We start from the raw sequence: 17,174 nt of genomic DNA, 5'->3' as shown, positions 1-17,174 counted from the left end.
GTACTATTTGTAACTTCAGCATTAAGCATATTGAATAGAGATAAATATTGAGATTGAGTATAAAGAAGATGAATGGTTTAGAAGCTACTAAAAAGAGAGTTCAAAATTCTTAATTATATATATATTAGTAAATCATATATATTGAAAGGATCTATCTCTATAATTTTCAGTTTTTTCTTTTTGGCTTCTCAACAAATTAAGTACTACATTATTTTTTATCATTATTGAGCAACCAAAGGCAATTGCATATTTTTATCAAATTTGATCTATTGATAATCTGGCAGATTTATTTACAAAAACATTCTCTGCAATAATATTTGAGAAGTTTGTGAACAAAATTGGCATGCGCCGACTAAGAGATCTTTGTTAGAAGTCATGTTTTCATGAGGAGATATTTTGATGCCCTATACTCTTTTTCCCTTAGTTTAGATTTTATCTCATTGTGTTTTCCTAGTAAGGTTTTTAACGAGACAATGTTATGGCGCAAACTTTTACATTAATAATGTACTTTTTTTTCCTTCACTGAGATTTTTTCCCATGTAATTTTTCTTAGTAAGGTTTTAACAAGGCATATTCATTGTAATAGACATCTAAGGGGGAGTGTTATGATAATATTATAATATTTGGATTATATTGGATGTTTATCATTATGTCTATGGATAGATTTTCTTATGTAAATAGAACTTTATCTCTTTAACTATTTATATCTATAAATAGGTATTACAATCAATATAATGATAATATATAAACATATATACATATATATACACTTATAAAAAAATTACTCTCTCTTATCTCTTTATTTTCTTTGTTCTTGTTCTTTATTTCACAACAAAAATGTCTTTGTTATTTTTTTTAATTGCTTAAAAAGTTTAAAATTATTAAATTTTATTAATTTTGATAAAAAAAAATTATGAATTTGAAACGTTTCAAATTAAATAGAGGTGAAATGACAATTAGATCTATATAAATATATTGAATGATGTCGTCAAATTAATTATTTTAATTATAAATAATAATGTAAGTGATATTAAAAAAATTAAAATATTAACTTATAGAATTAAAATTATTATTTAATTAGAAATATAACTTATTAATTAGTAAATTAATATTAAAATAATAAAATTACACAAATTTGAATGTCATACATAATAAAAAAATTTCATGTCCTAGAACTTTATACATATCAAAAAATTGGTTTGGAAAAATAAATTAGTTAAGGGACAATAATTAAGTCAATCCACTGACTGGTCTCCCAACTCAGCAAATGAAGTACTTAAGGTAGGTGGAATATAAATCAGAGACGTATATGTAAGAGGCTGATAGTTTGGTGGTTTTTTGTTGGCAAGTGCTTTGGTCCTATCTCAATATTTAGCTTTTAAAACAAGACTTTTCAGAATTTATAATTATGAAATAAAGCATATAAATATAAATAATTTACTAATTTATGAACAGATAAATTTTAATTTATATTTTTGTATAACGAAAATTATCCTTTATTTATAAGATGGTTTTATTGCCAAGAAAAAAAAAAGCTAAAAAAAATATCATGAATTTCACATATTATATATTTAAAGATTTAGCATTCGCACATATAAGATTTTGAGGTTGAGTCCCTCTCATTATTTATAACTCAAAAAAAAATTATTCCTATTTGTCAAAATAAATTATGTATTTCTAACTTGTTTTCAATTTTAGTATGGAGTTCTCAATTTTTATATTTTATATAACGATCTAAAATTATATCACGTAAGATATTATCGATTTTGGCCCCCATTGCCTCACGGTTTTGTCCCTTTTGCAGGTTCGAGAATTTTCCAGAAGGTCCTCCATTCTGAAATTTCTCTGAACCAAGCACGTTTAATTTTAGAGTTTTTACAACTCCATAGCCAAACAACCAAAAAGCACATCATATGATTAGTTCAAACTCTTTACATATGTTATCAACCATTCCCCACCTCATTTTGATGTGCAATTCGATTCATTCATGTACCCCCGTACCTTAGAGTGCTGTCATCCTAGAAGCCTGCCAGAAGCCGCTCCTTATCCAAGCATCCTATTTTTGCCTCGGCGTCCACTTCTCACCTTTGTCGGACCGCTTTTTCAGGACAGACAGTTACATTTTAGCACTATATTTTGATACTAATTTCAAATTTAGTATCTAACAGAATTATTGATTAAAAATAAAATTTATTAATATGATTATAATTCAAGAGATAATAATAAAAATAAAAAAGTTAAGTTACCATTAAAGTTGTTGATTCATCCCATAATAAAAACAACACCAGTTATATAAATAAATAGATAATCTATTAATAAATATTTGTTTTCTAAACAATCTTATTTTATTTTCTTTAAAATTTGTTGCAAAGGTTGAAAGCATGTCAAACCTTAGATTTCTATAATTTCAAATAGAAATGGTAAAGTGTCTAAGGATGAGTACAATCTTTTTTTTTTATTATTAAAATTTTAGTTACATTAATAAATTTTGACCGATAATTTTATTAAAGATTAAAATAGAAACTAATATCAAATACATTATTAATATTAAAAAGATGAAAATTATGTTCAGAATTTAAATAAATGCAAAGTTATCAAGGCAAAAAATTAATTATATTAACTACAGATAAAGAGATCCAAATAAATAAAAAATACAAAATGGGTTAGATGATAGGAAAGCAGGCTTAAGCTCCTAAACGGATAACACAAGAAGGTCACCAAAAGAAATGACAAAGATTAATTATTAAGGATGGCACTGTATATGCCGAAGAAAGCTTGACATATGTATTAAATCAAATTAAGTATTTTTATTTATAAATAAATTTCATCATTTATATTTTTTTAATAAATAAATTTTATAATAATAATAATAAATAAAATAAATAAAATAAAATAAAATAAAATAAAAATAATATTAAAATATTTGAATTATATTGGATGTCTATCGTTATGTTTATAAATATCGACTTATGCAAATAGAACTCTATTTATGTAACCCTTTACCCCTATAAATAAATATTATAATTAATAAAATATATGTATATATACACATACATAAATATTATTTTTATTTATCTTTTTATTTTCTTTATTTTTGTTCTTTATTTTACAACAAAAAAACTATTGTCTTAAACACAAATCTAACATAAAGAACAAAAGCTTTCTAATTTTGCTGAGTAATTTTTGTGTGCTTATTATACCAATTTGTTCACGGTGTTTTTGAATTCGGTGCGTAGCCATCTTTTTAAGTACTGCAGATTTCATGTTACTGATAGGTGGATAAAGTTATATATTCTTTTTTACTAAAGTTTTATATATTGTTTTTGTACTTCGTTTTATGTTATTGGATTTATATTTCTTTTGTTTAATGGTCAAAAGATTTAAATTAGAGCAACTTTTTGTAATTTTGGCTAATTCTTTTATTTTGGTAAAAGGGTAGTTTGATTGTAAGATTCTTTATAATTTTGGTTAATTTTAAATTTTGGTCAAAATTGAGCAAGTTCAATAGTAATATGATTTATTTATATCATATGACTTTGTATATCATGTCCTCTAATTTTGATTAAAATTGAGACTTGACTAAAGTTATTAATAATTTTAACAATTCAAGCTACTTTTATATAAATTAAAAAGATTAGTTAAAATTATGAAAAATCATGTAAATTTAGACTTTTTTAACAATTAGACCTATATTTTTAATTTAACTCTAATTCATATTGTTGAATCAACTGTTTTACTATATCTTATTTACATAAATATATGTTTAATTTGGTTAAAATTTGAATAATTTAATATTGAGAAAAAAGGAAACCAACATTTGGATAAATGGAGTTGGATTGAAAATGAGAGTGAAATGGTAAATTTATGTTACTCAATGGCTAATTTTTGACAGAATAACAATTTAATATATGGAATTAACAGTGGTAAACGTTTGATTACATATAAGGGCGGTTGTTTAGCTCTGGAGTTGTAGGAACTCTAAAATTAAACGTGCTTAGTTCAGAGAAATTTTAGGATGGAGGACCTACTGGAAAGTTTTCGAACCCGCCAAAGCAGATAAAACCGTGAGGCCAGTGGGGGTTAAAGCGAACAATATCTCATGTAATATGGTTTCGAGTCGTTACACATTGAGAACTTTTATCCTCACTTATAATTAAACAAGAAAATATGCTTTACATTTTATTTAGCAATTAACACTATTCGATTGGATTAATTATTTTAAAGTTCCTGAGTTTTATCATATTATACTAGCAGGTCATTTTATTTTTAATAATTAAATATAAAATTATATTTTTAATCTCTATTAAACTATTATATTTTTTGGTAAAATGTAAAAATTAATTGTGAATAAAATATTCAAAATATTCTTAATAGGTTAAATATTAACATCCCTGAATTTTATCAAGTTATATTAGTAGATTCCTATATTCTCAATAATTAATTTTAATATTCTCTCATTTTATTATATTAAACTATTACATCTTTTAATCAAAAATAAATATTCAAAAAAAAATAAATATAATTTATTCTTACTAAATTCTCTCATTTTGGAAATAGAGTTTTCAGACTCCACAGAGTCCTCACAAAAATCTTCTTCAAACTCAGACGATAGTGAGATACCAATCTTGATGATTGGTCTGTGCGAAAAAAGTCAGGAGAATATTTTGGAAGATGTAATACAATATCCTCTCTCTCCAACCCTACTGTCTTCTTTCTTTGTTTCTTCTCTACCTCCTGAAACTTTTCAATTTACTACAAAACCCCCTCCAGTTCCATATATTCCCATACAGATCCTACCTTCAAAATACTCTAAGCCTGTACCAGTGATAGCTTTCTTTGACACTGGAGCACAAAGAAGCATGATGAACCCAATGGTTCTCCCATCAGAGTATTGGAAGCCCCATGATTAGTTCTTTAGGGCAGCCAATGGTCAAACCTCAAAACCACTCTGATCACAAGATAAAGGATAGGAATACAGTTCTTTCCTAATTGCGTTGTATGGACGCACATCATTGGTTCAGATCTTCCAAATAAGGATATCCTGATAGGGTTTGATGTTTATCATCAAGCTCAAAAGCTCCAAATTCTTCCAGCTGGCATAAAGTTCAAGAGACAGTTTCGGCCATACACTAAAACTTCAAATTTGTTTTCTATGACAGACACAATTCCACCATTCCTACCATACATAGAAAAATTCCTTCAGTTCTGTCCAGAATCTCATTCACATTTTCAACACCCTCTTCCTCTGTGGAAAAATCCACAATTCTATATCAGCCTCCCCTTCAAACTTAATGAAGACATTAACCCTACTAAAGCCACACACATGAGAATGTCACCCACAGACCTAGCCCTTGCCCGATCAGAATGCTTGACAGCATGCGAAGGCCTAATTGAACCCACTACTTCACAATGGGCTTGCCAAGCCTTTTATGTGGAAAAAAGGTCTGAAAGGATTAGGGGAAAAAAGAGGCTTGTCATAGACTACAAGCCCTTAAACCATTTCCTTCAAGACAACAAATTTCCTCTTCCTCGGATCTCAAATCTCAAAGTCCATATCCAAAAGGCCCAATACTATTCCAAATTTGACCTAAAGGCGGGCTTTTGGCAACTCGGTATCCAACCCACAGAGAGATACAAGACTACATTTTGTATCCCTAATGCCCAATACCAGTGGACTGTTATGCCCTTTGGGCTCAAGACGGCCCCATCTCAATTCCAGAAGACTATGATTGAGATTTTTGGGCCTATCTTTTACTCTTCTTTGATCTACATCGACGACATCCTACTATTCTCAGAAACAGCAGAGGACCGCCACCAACTGTTACAACAGTTCCTTGCCATCATCCAGAAATATGGCATTATGCTGTCAGAAAAGAAGAGCACTATTGGCCAACGAGAAATTGAATTTCTCGGTATGCATTTCAAGAATGGCCAGTACACATATGGTCCCTACCTGACAAAGGAACTTGATAATTTTCCAGAAGAGAATTTATCAGTGAAACAAATTCAACAGTTCCTTGGAATCCTAAATTATGTTCGAGAGGCCATTCCACACCTGTCTAGTTACACGTGCCACCTCTCAAAATGCTCAAGAAGAACCCTCCTCCATGGGGAGCGGAACAAACAACAGCTGTCAAACAGCTAAAAGAGCTGGCTCACAATCCGCCACCTCTCACAATTCCATCAACAGGAGAACTTATTCTACAAACAGATGCATTTGACTATGCATGAGGGGCCATCCTCCTAGAAAAGCTCCATGACAAGGAATAATTATGTGGATATGCATCGGGTCAGTTTTCCTCTTCAGAAAAATATTATCACACGACCTACAAGGAAATTTTGGCGGTCAAGTATGGGATAAAAAATTTTGAATTCTTCTTGATTGGACAGTACTTCCTGGTTCGGATGGACAACTCCTCCTTCCCAAAGATTCTTGAATCCAACCAGAAGACCTTGCCTGAGCCCCAACTACTGCGATTAAAGTCATGGTTCAGCAGGTATGATTTTAAGGTTGAGCATATAAAAGGGATAAGAAACCTAATCCCGGATTTCTTATCCAGAATTTCCAAACCTCAGAATCAGCCTATAGTCCTTCTCACCTCTACCATAAATCTTTCCATAATTTTTATGGCTTCTTCATCTTCCAGGACCAACCTGCAATCTCCTTCGCCACCAGATCTTCCCAACAACCTCATAACCAAACAAGTCACTGACTTTGCCCGGAACATGATGTTCCATTATTTGACAACTTTTCAGCAAACCTTCTCACTCCCAATACAACCCAACTTCTTTTTCCAGATTACCCTTGGTGTCTGATTTATCACTTATCTCCTGAACATCCAAAACATGAAAGTGAGTTATGGTTCCTATGGTGCCTATCTACAGTCTGTCATCATGCTATAGAAGTGCCCATTATGAATCTTTTACACTTCTTCAACAATGAAGTAAACTCTAGGTCATATCCATAGAAATTCCTTACCTGGTTCAAAACTCCATCTCCTTAAACTTATCCATGAGCATCGGTTATTCTCAGACAACATTTCCAAAGCTTCGGAATACCATGCTATTTTCATATTACACAAGCCCTATCTCCGACTGACAGAAAACACATATGCAACCCAGAATATCTGTTACCATTGGAGAACACTTAATAGTCCTCTACATCTTGCTTCGCCAGCAATCACAGAAGACCTAAAACAGGCCCTACAATACAAAAATGAATCAAGGATGACTAATGTCTCAACACCATTAGTATGCACATTCAATGGACATCAATCAACTGGACAATCCATTGAACATTTCTGTTTCTCTAATCTCCCGACCCCACTGGATGATCCTACCTTAACCAGAGCACAGCAAGAAGCTCTCATGCAAGATTCCCAACCAATGGATGATAATCAAAATGACGACATTTTCTAAGCATGTGAAGCAGGCCACTCCTATTACTTTGAAGTAAAATATTAGGTATTATTGTCCTATTAGGCATGTGAGTGGAGTGAATTATTGCATTCTGTCATATATGTGAGTGGAGTGAATTATTGTATTCTGTCATATATGTGAGTGGAGTGAATTATTATATTCTGTCATATATGTGAGTGGAGTGAATTATTGTACGTAGTCCTATTAGGCATGTGAGTGGATGATGAGTCGTCCTTATTGTCTTGTAAGTGGAGGATGAGTGGAGTTCCCACTAAGCCTCCTTTTGTACTCTTGTTATGACTCTCCTCCCAATATAAGGGGAAGTCATTTTTGAATAAAAGACCAAGCAAGTTTTCCATTAAGCAATTTCTTACTCTCTCATGGCCTTCTAAACTCTTCCCCTCTCTTCTTCTCGATCCAATGGTAATGAACTAATAGTTGCTACGATCTGTTTTTGGTATAATCCAAAAGGGCTAACTCGGCTATTAAAAGAGCAGAAAGACCCCCATGGCGAGGTAAAAGATATTATGTTATAAAAAAATTTCATACAATTTTGTATAAAGTATTTAATTAATCAAAATATCCTAATACAAAGTTTAATCTTTTTAAATCTTTTGAGTTAGAATAGGCATGTGCTTAAAATTATGTTTGACTGAACTGACCAATATAAATTGTTTATAACAAATTATTGATAACTGTCTAGTTAATAGATAATTCAATCGTTTGTTTGTTAATTTATTACCTTTTCTATATATTTAATGCCATGTAGAGTATAAAAATATATTTATTATATAATACTATTTTGATAGTACAACTTGACAAAAGATACATTATAATAATTAAGAATGCTTCAATTAAATTTATTTTTAATTTAATTATATTTATTATTAAAAATATTTTAAAAATAAAGAGAAAAATATAAGAGAATATAATTATAAATATTATAATTCTTTAGATATTTATTATGATCCTAAAATAATATTATTTATTATAGCTTGTAAAAAAATTAATTATAAGAATTAATTTAAAGATTAATATTAATTATTTTAGTAAGACCGTTATTATTTAAGTAAAATTATTAAAACATATATTAGCCATAAAAATATTTATAAAATAAAGCTAATAATGTCAACATTTTATTAGAATTAAATCAACTATTAGCTACTAATTTTTAAATTAACTTAATGCATCCACGGTTTCCTTTTAACTTGACACGATTAGTCATTTTGCGTTCTATCTTTCCAAGAAAATCATAGCCATTTCAACTTACCTAAATTGTAACTTATAGATATATTTTTACTTTGTTGAATATATGACTAACTTATTCTTGCTTATATGCAGAGATGACTCATCATTTTCTCTTTTTTCTCTCAAATTCTTTTTATTTTAATTTATATCCTTTTGGACTTAAAAAATAATAAAATAAGATTGAATGATCCAAACTTAATATAATAAAATTACGTCTAGATTTTATTTGAATTAATTTAATAAATTAAAATTTTAAAATATATATTTCAATATAAAAAATATTAATTTTAATTTTAAGCTAGTTTTAATTTAAATTTTATTTATTTACTTTTATGTTTTTGATTGATGATTTAAAAATATTTTATTTACTTTTTATCAAAACTAAACTTATAGTATTTAAGGGGTTTAGATTGTTGCTAGAGTACCATTATGACACTCTACTGTTATAAGTATATTATATTAATTATATATAATTAATCAAATATTATTTAAATAATTTATTTTATTTTATACGTATTCTTAGTAATATAGATTTTTAATAAATTCAAATAAAACCTCATAATTATTTATACAAATCAAAATTATATAGGTAAATTTCATAATTATAAAGTATTACTGATTCAATTCTAAAAATAAATAGAAATTTTAATAAACAAAAATAATATATTTAATTACTCAATAACTAAATTTTATATATAATTAACTAATATAGTATTTAATTATGTTAATAAATTATTATAATTAAAATAATTTTAATTTTTATAAGTTTATATGATACTGTAAATTTATGGTACATCAGAATAACTCATAAATTTATATTTGTCTGTAAAAGTCTTATTTACCGTTTCATAATATTATTTTTTATAGTTTAAAATATTTATAATATTGTACTACATAGTTAGGTATATGGTCATGTTCCCCTTGATGATTCAAGAGAAAAGATTAGTCTACTTTACCTTTTAAAACGTCTTTCTTCGTTTCTTTTTCTCTTTTCTTGAACCGACTACACGTCTTTCTTCCATTATTGGAACCATTTTTCTTTTAATTTCCCCTTTAATATTGGGATTAATATCGTATAATTGTTAGCATAATGATAAATTATATTTATATAGTTTTAAACACTAAATTCTTTTGCATCACCTGATAACATTACGAGATATAAACTGCAAAACTACTCAGATTCAATAAATAACTATCAGTTTTCTAAATTTTAGATTCGAGTTTTTAATAAATCATTTAACTTAAAAACAAAAATGAAATTTAGAAACATGATCTGTTAATTCCAAATTGAATCCAAAGAATATGAATCGATTTGATTGAGTGCTAGAGTTAGATTTATTTTCTGTTCGAATCAGAATCGAAAATTACATCAAATAACTTTTAAATTTCAACGGGACAAACATAAAATTTAATAGAAATAAATATTTATTTACATAAGATTTCTGAAAATTTTAAGAATTGAAGATTTTATGGGTCACTGAAAGCCACTAAATATTCAATTTCTTTTTTTCTGGCAGTTTGAATGAATGAAATTGGAATCTAAAGAAACACAATGAAAAGCTTAATAAGTGGAGTAAAAACTTATAAACCAAATATTTAAGTCGTTGTTTGCTTATCACCGATAAACAAATTTTACAGTATTAACTTTTTATATGTTAGGTCCAAATTATATATAGTTATTTAGGGTATTTTAGAGTTTTTAATGATATATTTTATATATATAATATGGTGAAAATAAATATTTATACCTTATTTAAGCTTAATTATCTATTCTCAAGTAATATTAGTTACAAAAAAATATGTAAAAAATTAAAAGAAGAGGAAAGGTCATTTTATATTTATAATTTATATTAGGATTTACTGTAAGAATAATTAGTAGAGATAATAATATCTATAATTTTATCTATTAGATAGACGTATACTTATCTTAAGAGATACTTATTTAGAGGAGAAATGTTCTCTCTATAAATTTTTGCAAATCTAGTTCTAAAAAGAAGAGAGGTCTTTCATATCTGCTTTCTGCTACATATTGCATTTATATTTGTCCATCATTATTCTCTCTGTAATTTTTTACTATTCTTCATAAACACTTTAGTTTTTAATTCATTATTCTTTTAATATCTAAAGAACTTTTTAAAAAGTGGAGAGTGAAGACCAATCATCTTCATATCTTGAAGGATTCTAACTTTAATTTTCAGCCTTGTTTTATATCTTTCTATTTAATACCATGATTATTGGATTAAATACGTTAGTTTAGTTTTTTTAAGTGTTTAGTTTAGACTTTTTATTTATATATGAACTTTGATATTTATTTATTTAATGAGTGATTTTTTTTCTTCCTTTTATATTTTTATTAGTTTCAATTATTATTGTTGGTTGACCATCATATTAATTTAATAATAGTAATTGTTATGAAAATATTTAGGTTGATTGTATTAAAGACACCATCTTTGCTTCAATCCATGTTGGTATAAAAAACTTTAGTTGCATGATTAGTTTGAGTAATTAAAAAAAAAAGGAACATCACAATCTCATTCATCAAATCTATGGTTAAGGTTAAAATAAGGGGATTGTTAAGTAATTGGCTAGACTAGATATTGTTTTTATCATATAATTTTCATATATCATAATCATTACATATTTACTTTATAGTTTATTTTATTTAATATTCTACTTTTTTAAATTAATAGCTTAGAGTGTTTAGATTTGCTTTTATTGTTTTGTATTGATAATTAATCTTCATAATAAGTGGCATCATAGTTCCTTAACAGATTGACATCGATGTGTTTTAGCGCTTTTACTATAAGAACGGTTCGCGTATTTGCAAGTACTAACTTACAAATATCATCATATGCACATATTTTTTATAATCTTATTTATCATCGATAAATAACCGATCATATGTTATATTTTAGATTTACAATAAATTATCTAAATTTTAAAAATAATAACAAATATAATAAATTATAACATTCAATTATGTATATGATTATATATTAATTGCTACTGAAAACTGGTCTCAAATGGAACTAGTTAAACTTTCGATTGGAATAGGGTATAAATTAAACAGTTTTGGACTGAAACTATTTCATTACATTTGAATTTTTTTCATGTTCATGAGCTATTTTATTTTTTATTATATTATATTTTTTTCTCATCATTTTACTTTTATCTTATCATACTTTTCTTTTTCAAAATTGTAATTATTATTTAATTAATATTAATTATGAATATTTTATTTATTAATAAATATAACTTGATTAATAATAAAAAATAAAAATACAATCAAAAATAAGAAAAATAACACCAAAATAGTATAAATTTATACTTATGTAAAGTTCACAATTGATTAATAAAACTCTTTCAATTTGTATTCTATTAAGTGACTATTTTAAATTATGAAAAATTAAAAAGACAAACTCCCCAAAGGAAGATTTGAAAAATTATAAAAAAAACAAACAAACAAAAGAATATATAAAATAATCAGTATTTATTAAGTAAAAGAATAACAAACAGTAAATGGATCACCTAATCTAAAATATAATCAAGAGTAAATCAAAATGATATGTTGAGGTTTATTTTATTTAGTTGTTCGTAATAACTAAAAGATATATTAATAGCCGATAGGTAATAACTAATAGCTGATGTGAACTATTTGATAATAATTTTTTAAAAATTGTTAATATATTTAATGATTATTTAAAATATTAATAATATTTTTATATATGTCATATTACTTTTTAATTATGCAAATTATCAAACATAAATTATATACTATATAAAAATGATATACATAACTTTTCAATTTTATTTGTATCTATTATTAAATAATAGATTCTGTATGGGTGTTAGATTGTAAATTTCACTAGTACAAATTTTTTTTCTTCAAATGCATTAAATATAAATATTATAATTATTTAATTGTTAATTTATAACTTTAAAATAATTGTAAATTTTATTTAACGGATTTAATTTTGTTGTTTGGTGAGAAACCACTATCAATTTCATAAAATTTATACATAAATATTCTTTAAAAAATAATAAAGAAGAGTTTGTTAGAAATTTTTTATTCTACATACTTATTTATAATTCATTTAACAGTAAATCAATGTTTTACCTAAATATCGTACATGATAATATAAAATTTAAATAATGTAATATTTTCTATATTTATTATGGTTAGTTTATTATTATTATTATTGTTATTATTATCTTGTTGACCTTAGTATCAATAAAATATTTAATGCGGGCCAAGTCTAATTTCGAGTTCGGGTGTAAACAAGAGTAGAGAGAGCCAATGGCTTTGATATACAGATAATAAAGACAAGTGGCCAACTTAACAAAGTCACAAACATTGTGAATTTAGATTGGATGAATTATTCAAAGTTCTACCACATGCACCCTAATTTGGCTGTCCCTTTTTATACTAAATTAATAAATACAATTTTATTTATGTTTCTTTATGTAGTAGAGTAATTTTTTTATTCTAAAATTAGGAATAGTCCAATTTTGGGATAAAATCATATTCTGTCTGATATATGTTTGGACTTTATTTAAAGTCTCATAATATTATTTTATATTATTAAGTGTGTTTAAGAAAAATATATTTTTAAAATATTTGGCATGAATAATTATAGTCTTTTATGAGATTTATTTATAAACTTATTTCATGTGTTTGAAATGTGGTTAGACCTTACATATTTCATTTGTTAATGTCTAATCAATGTATTTATAATTCCATATTTAGACATTTTAATTTAACATTACACATTTACTCTAATTACAATTTAATCTAATTAACATTAATTATTTGTTTCTATTCCTGGTGGACTAAAGTATTTTTTTTTTAATTGTTTCCTTAAAAATAGTTATTCATTCTTTATTCTTTTTGCTTTAATTCCAAAAACTACTTTAAGAATTAAATTAATACTGTTTTAAAATAGATTTAATAAAAATTCAGAATGTATTTGAAATTGCTATTGGGTATTGAAAAGGCAAATTTAAAATCTTATGGTTTACTATATTAAGTGTTTAAATTCTTATAGACTGTTTTTCTTTTTTAAAATTTATTTTTGAAAAGAATATCAATTTATCTACTTTTTATAAAATAATTTTTAAAATTAAATTACAAAATTAAGATTAAAAAACACTTTTTTGATCTCAATACCATTATAAAATTCCTTTTTTAACACTTAACAACAATCACAAATAGATCTCATTGTGGTGTAACTTTATTATTGTATGTTGAAATTCAAACTTCATAGTGTTAAAATTCCCTTTTCAACAGTGAAAAAATTAAAAAAAGAAAAAGGACTTAATGTGTTACATGAATAAAAACAAATATGAAGTATCATTTCATGTGAAATTCATTAGATACCTAACCATTGTGCTATCATTTCAATTATAAGACTTTATTAGATAATATGAACACTTTTGGCAAACTTAAATTCATAAGTTTAGGAAATATTTGGAAACACCATTAAGTGTGACAATGACTTGCAAATTGCAATACTTATTTATTTATCTATTTGGTTATTCTAAGTCATAGAATCTAACACAAAAATTGTAGTCCAATTGAATTAAATGGCAGTCATAAATAATTAATAAAAATATACTTAAATAGTTTCTTAACATTTAATTAAGTGGTGAACTTAATTTATAATTTTAAATATAAAAAAATTTGAAAATGAGAGCAACTTAAAATTAAATTCGAATTTATATAAGAATGATGCTAAATAGCGCACATTTATTTGTTACGGTTTTTAATAATTGATCTCAAATACAATAATTTTATACAATTGTTTTTTAACTTTAAAACATTAAAGGATAATTTTGTAAAAATATTATTTGTTACAATAAGTGAATAACAGTTCTGACAAATAAAAAGTTTAATATTATAATTACTTATTTAATTTCTTAGTTTCTTACATTGATAATAGAGTAATTTACCTTAGAGCTTAATAAAAAAGATTAAAATCCATACCATAAAACATAATAATGGATAAGAAAAGGTAATTAGTAAGACTCTCTATCCATTATTTGTGAAGGGCAAATAGGAATCTTTCTACACTAAAAGGAAAGAACCTTGAAAAGAATAGAAAAAAAAAAAAAGAAGAAGAAAAGACAGTGTTAATATAAAAAGGGCACTATTGTAAATGCAGACACTATGGCATCCATAGTAGTTGTTAATAGAAGCAGGGGTAATTGCATAACCTAACTTCTATAAATACTCACTAATCGTTTTCTCAATGCATTCCTTCTGTTCCACTTTCTCTCTCTTTTCTCCTGTTTCAAACTTTTCTCTCCCTCTCTCTCTTCTATAATATAATCATCGCAGGTTTCTCGCCTGTGCAAATCTGATTGTTTTTTTTTTTTTTTAATTTCTGTTTAATTTTTTGGGATTTTTTAATCTAAAGTTTTTACCTTTTTACTTTCTTTTTTCTTACAGTACCGACATTTTTGCCTTTTGTTTTATTTTAATTTATTTTTCTTACAAGATTGTCATTTCATAATTATTTTTGTATTTTTTATTTATTTTTATTTTTAAATTTGGGATTAGATTTTAGGGGTTGGTTTGTGGCGGACGTGGCATGCATCGATGCGTAAAAAATGAATACCAAAACCATGCGTCTTCCTCCTCGTCGTGTGTTAACGTCAAATAAGCGCAAAGATAGAGAGGGCTTTGATACTCTAAAGCCGTCCCCACCACAACCACCTGCTCCTCCAACAAAGTTACCCAAGCCGACGGTTTTACCTCAATTAAGCGGCTCGGCTAAACTATCTGAGCCGGCTCCTGTATGCGTCTCCGTCTCTGTTTTGTCTAATCAGCTGTTAGCAGGATATTTAGCTCACGAATTCCTCACTAAAGGCACACTCTTTGGTCAGCGGTGGGACCCAGCTAGAGCCGAAGCAAGCGGCGGTGGCGGCGGCTCCGGCTCGGAGTCGAATGTTAGCAATAATAATCACAGGACAAAGGCGAGCCAGAAAGGGAAAGAAGCCGAGCCGAGTAAAGAAAGGGAAAATTACCAAAGATACGTGGAGGTATCAGGTTTGTTGAAAGGAGACGGGGCCCACTTACCTGGCATTTTCAACCCAAGCCAGCTCGCTCATTTCTTACAGATGTGAATGCTCTCTAGAGGGGGTTTTCTCGACACGTGCAGTGATCCGATTGGCCTCCCTTTCTTTCTCTCAACGAACCAATTTTATTTTATTTTTAATGTTAGGGATTTTATGTTGTTTCAGAGAGATGGATGCATGTAGATGTGATCTTTGCTGCATAAATAACATTTTAATGTAAAGTTATATTTTGAATTTGTGGTCCAATATTTATATGGATTTTAAAACATTTATGATAGATATGAAATGCTTCTGCATATAAACATGTGAAACTCTTGAGTTTGGATATCATTCTATAATTTCTTTACGTATTTATTATGCCAATTTTGGGTAGATTATTATGCCAGTTTTTCTGATAAAATGCACGTGATGATTGTGCAAGAATTAATATATTTTTTTCAAAAAAAAAAATGAAGAAATTTGGTGAAATTGGAATCTAATATTCTTTTAAAATAATTTTATTTTACTATCATTTCGTGCACATATATAAATAGAATAAAATAAAAAAGATGGTATTATAGCTAGTTCAATTGTTAATAATTTTATATTTAAAATATAATTTAAGTGATAAAATTATTTATCTTAAAAGATAAAAATCTGAAATTTTTAAATTACATAAATTATTGTCTTTATAACGAATAATTGTTGCTTATTATATAATTATGTAAATTAAAAAAATCATTTAATTATTTTAATTTAATTTTATAAATAATGAAAAAATGCCCTTAAAGTTCAAAATTTAATCCTTATTTATATAATCCTAACCACTGCTTAAATAGTAATATTTATTTTATACTAATAATAATAATATTTTAAAAAATTTCAGTGATGATTTAGCACCATGTGCTCTATAACCTATTATCCAATCCAATTTTTCGGGAAAAAGAAATTGCAAAGATAAATATGAAAAGCATGCACTTAACTCAAGAATTACTTATTTACTTCAAACATGGACACAATTGACATAAAAGTAAGAAAATCAATGATACGGTCGGTGAAATGTTTCAATTCCAACAATTCCAAACTAGTCATGTTTTTCCCTTAGAAAACAAATTTGAAAATAATAAAATTGCAAAGTACTAAGAACAACCAAGCCTGTAAGAGGTAGAGGCACCTCTTACATATAAACAATTGCATATCACAAATCATATTTACTTATAAAATTTAATTTTTTTTCACATGTATGCTTAATTAAAATTGACTATAATACTAAGAAATAATATATTTATTATATTTTCTAATCAGATAATGATATTAATTCTATTATAAGAAATAGTATATTAATTATATTTCAATATTACATTAACTAATAAATTAATAATTAGTAATAAATTCTTAATTTTGAAAGATAATAATATCAATTATATTGATATCTTAATTTATATCATATT

At 26.4% G+C, this 17,174-nt stretch overlaps 1 protein-coding gene across 1 annotated transcript; it reads left to right on the top strand.

Moving 5' to 3' along the window:
* Positions 1-14,671: 14,671 nt before the first annotated feature.
* LOC125370508 lies at positions 14,672-15,978 on the top strand. Its single transcript, XM_048376301.1, has one exon. It carries the CDS (start codon positions 15,277-15,279, stop codon positions 15,790-15,792), a length of 516 nt encoding a protein of 171 aa, XP_048232258.1. The 5' UTR covers positions 14,672-15,276; the 3' UTR covers positions 15,793-15,978.
* Positions 15,979-17,174: the final 1,196 nt, after the last annotated feature.

The sequence above is a fragment of the Ricinus communis genome, chromosome 7 (assembly GCF_019578655.1).
Source record: "Ricinus communis isolate WT05 ecotype wild-type chromosome 7, ASM1957865v1, whole genome shotgun sequence".
NCBI lineage: Eukaryota > Viridiplantae > Streptophyta > Magnoliopsida > Malpighiales > Euphorbiaceae > Ricinus > Ricinus communis.
The sequence above is the reverse complement of the archived record's forward strand: the minus strand, read 5'-3'. Positions and strand labels throughout refer to the sequence as shown.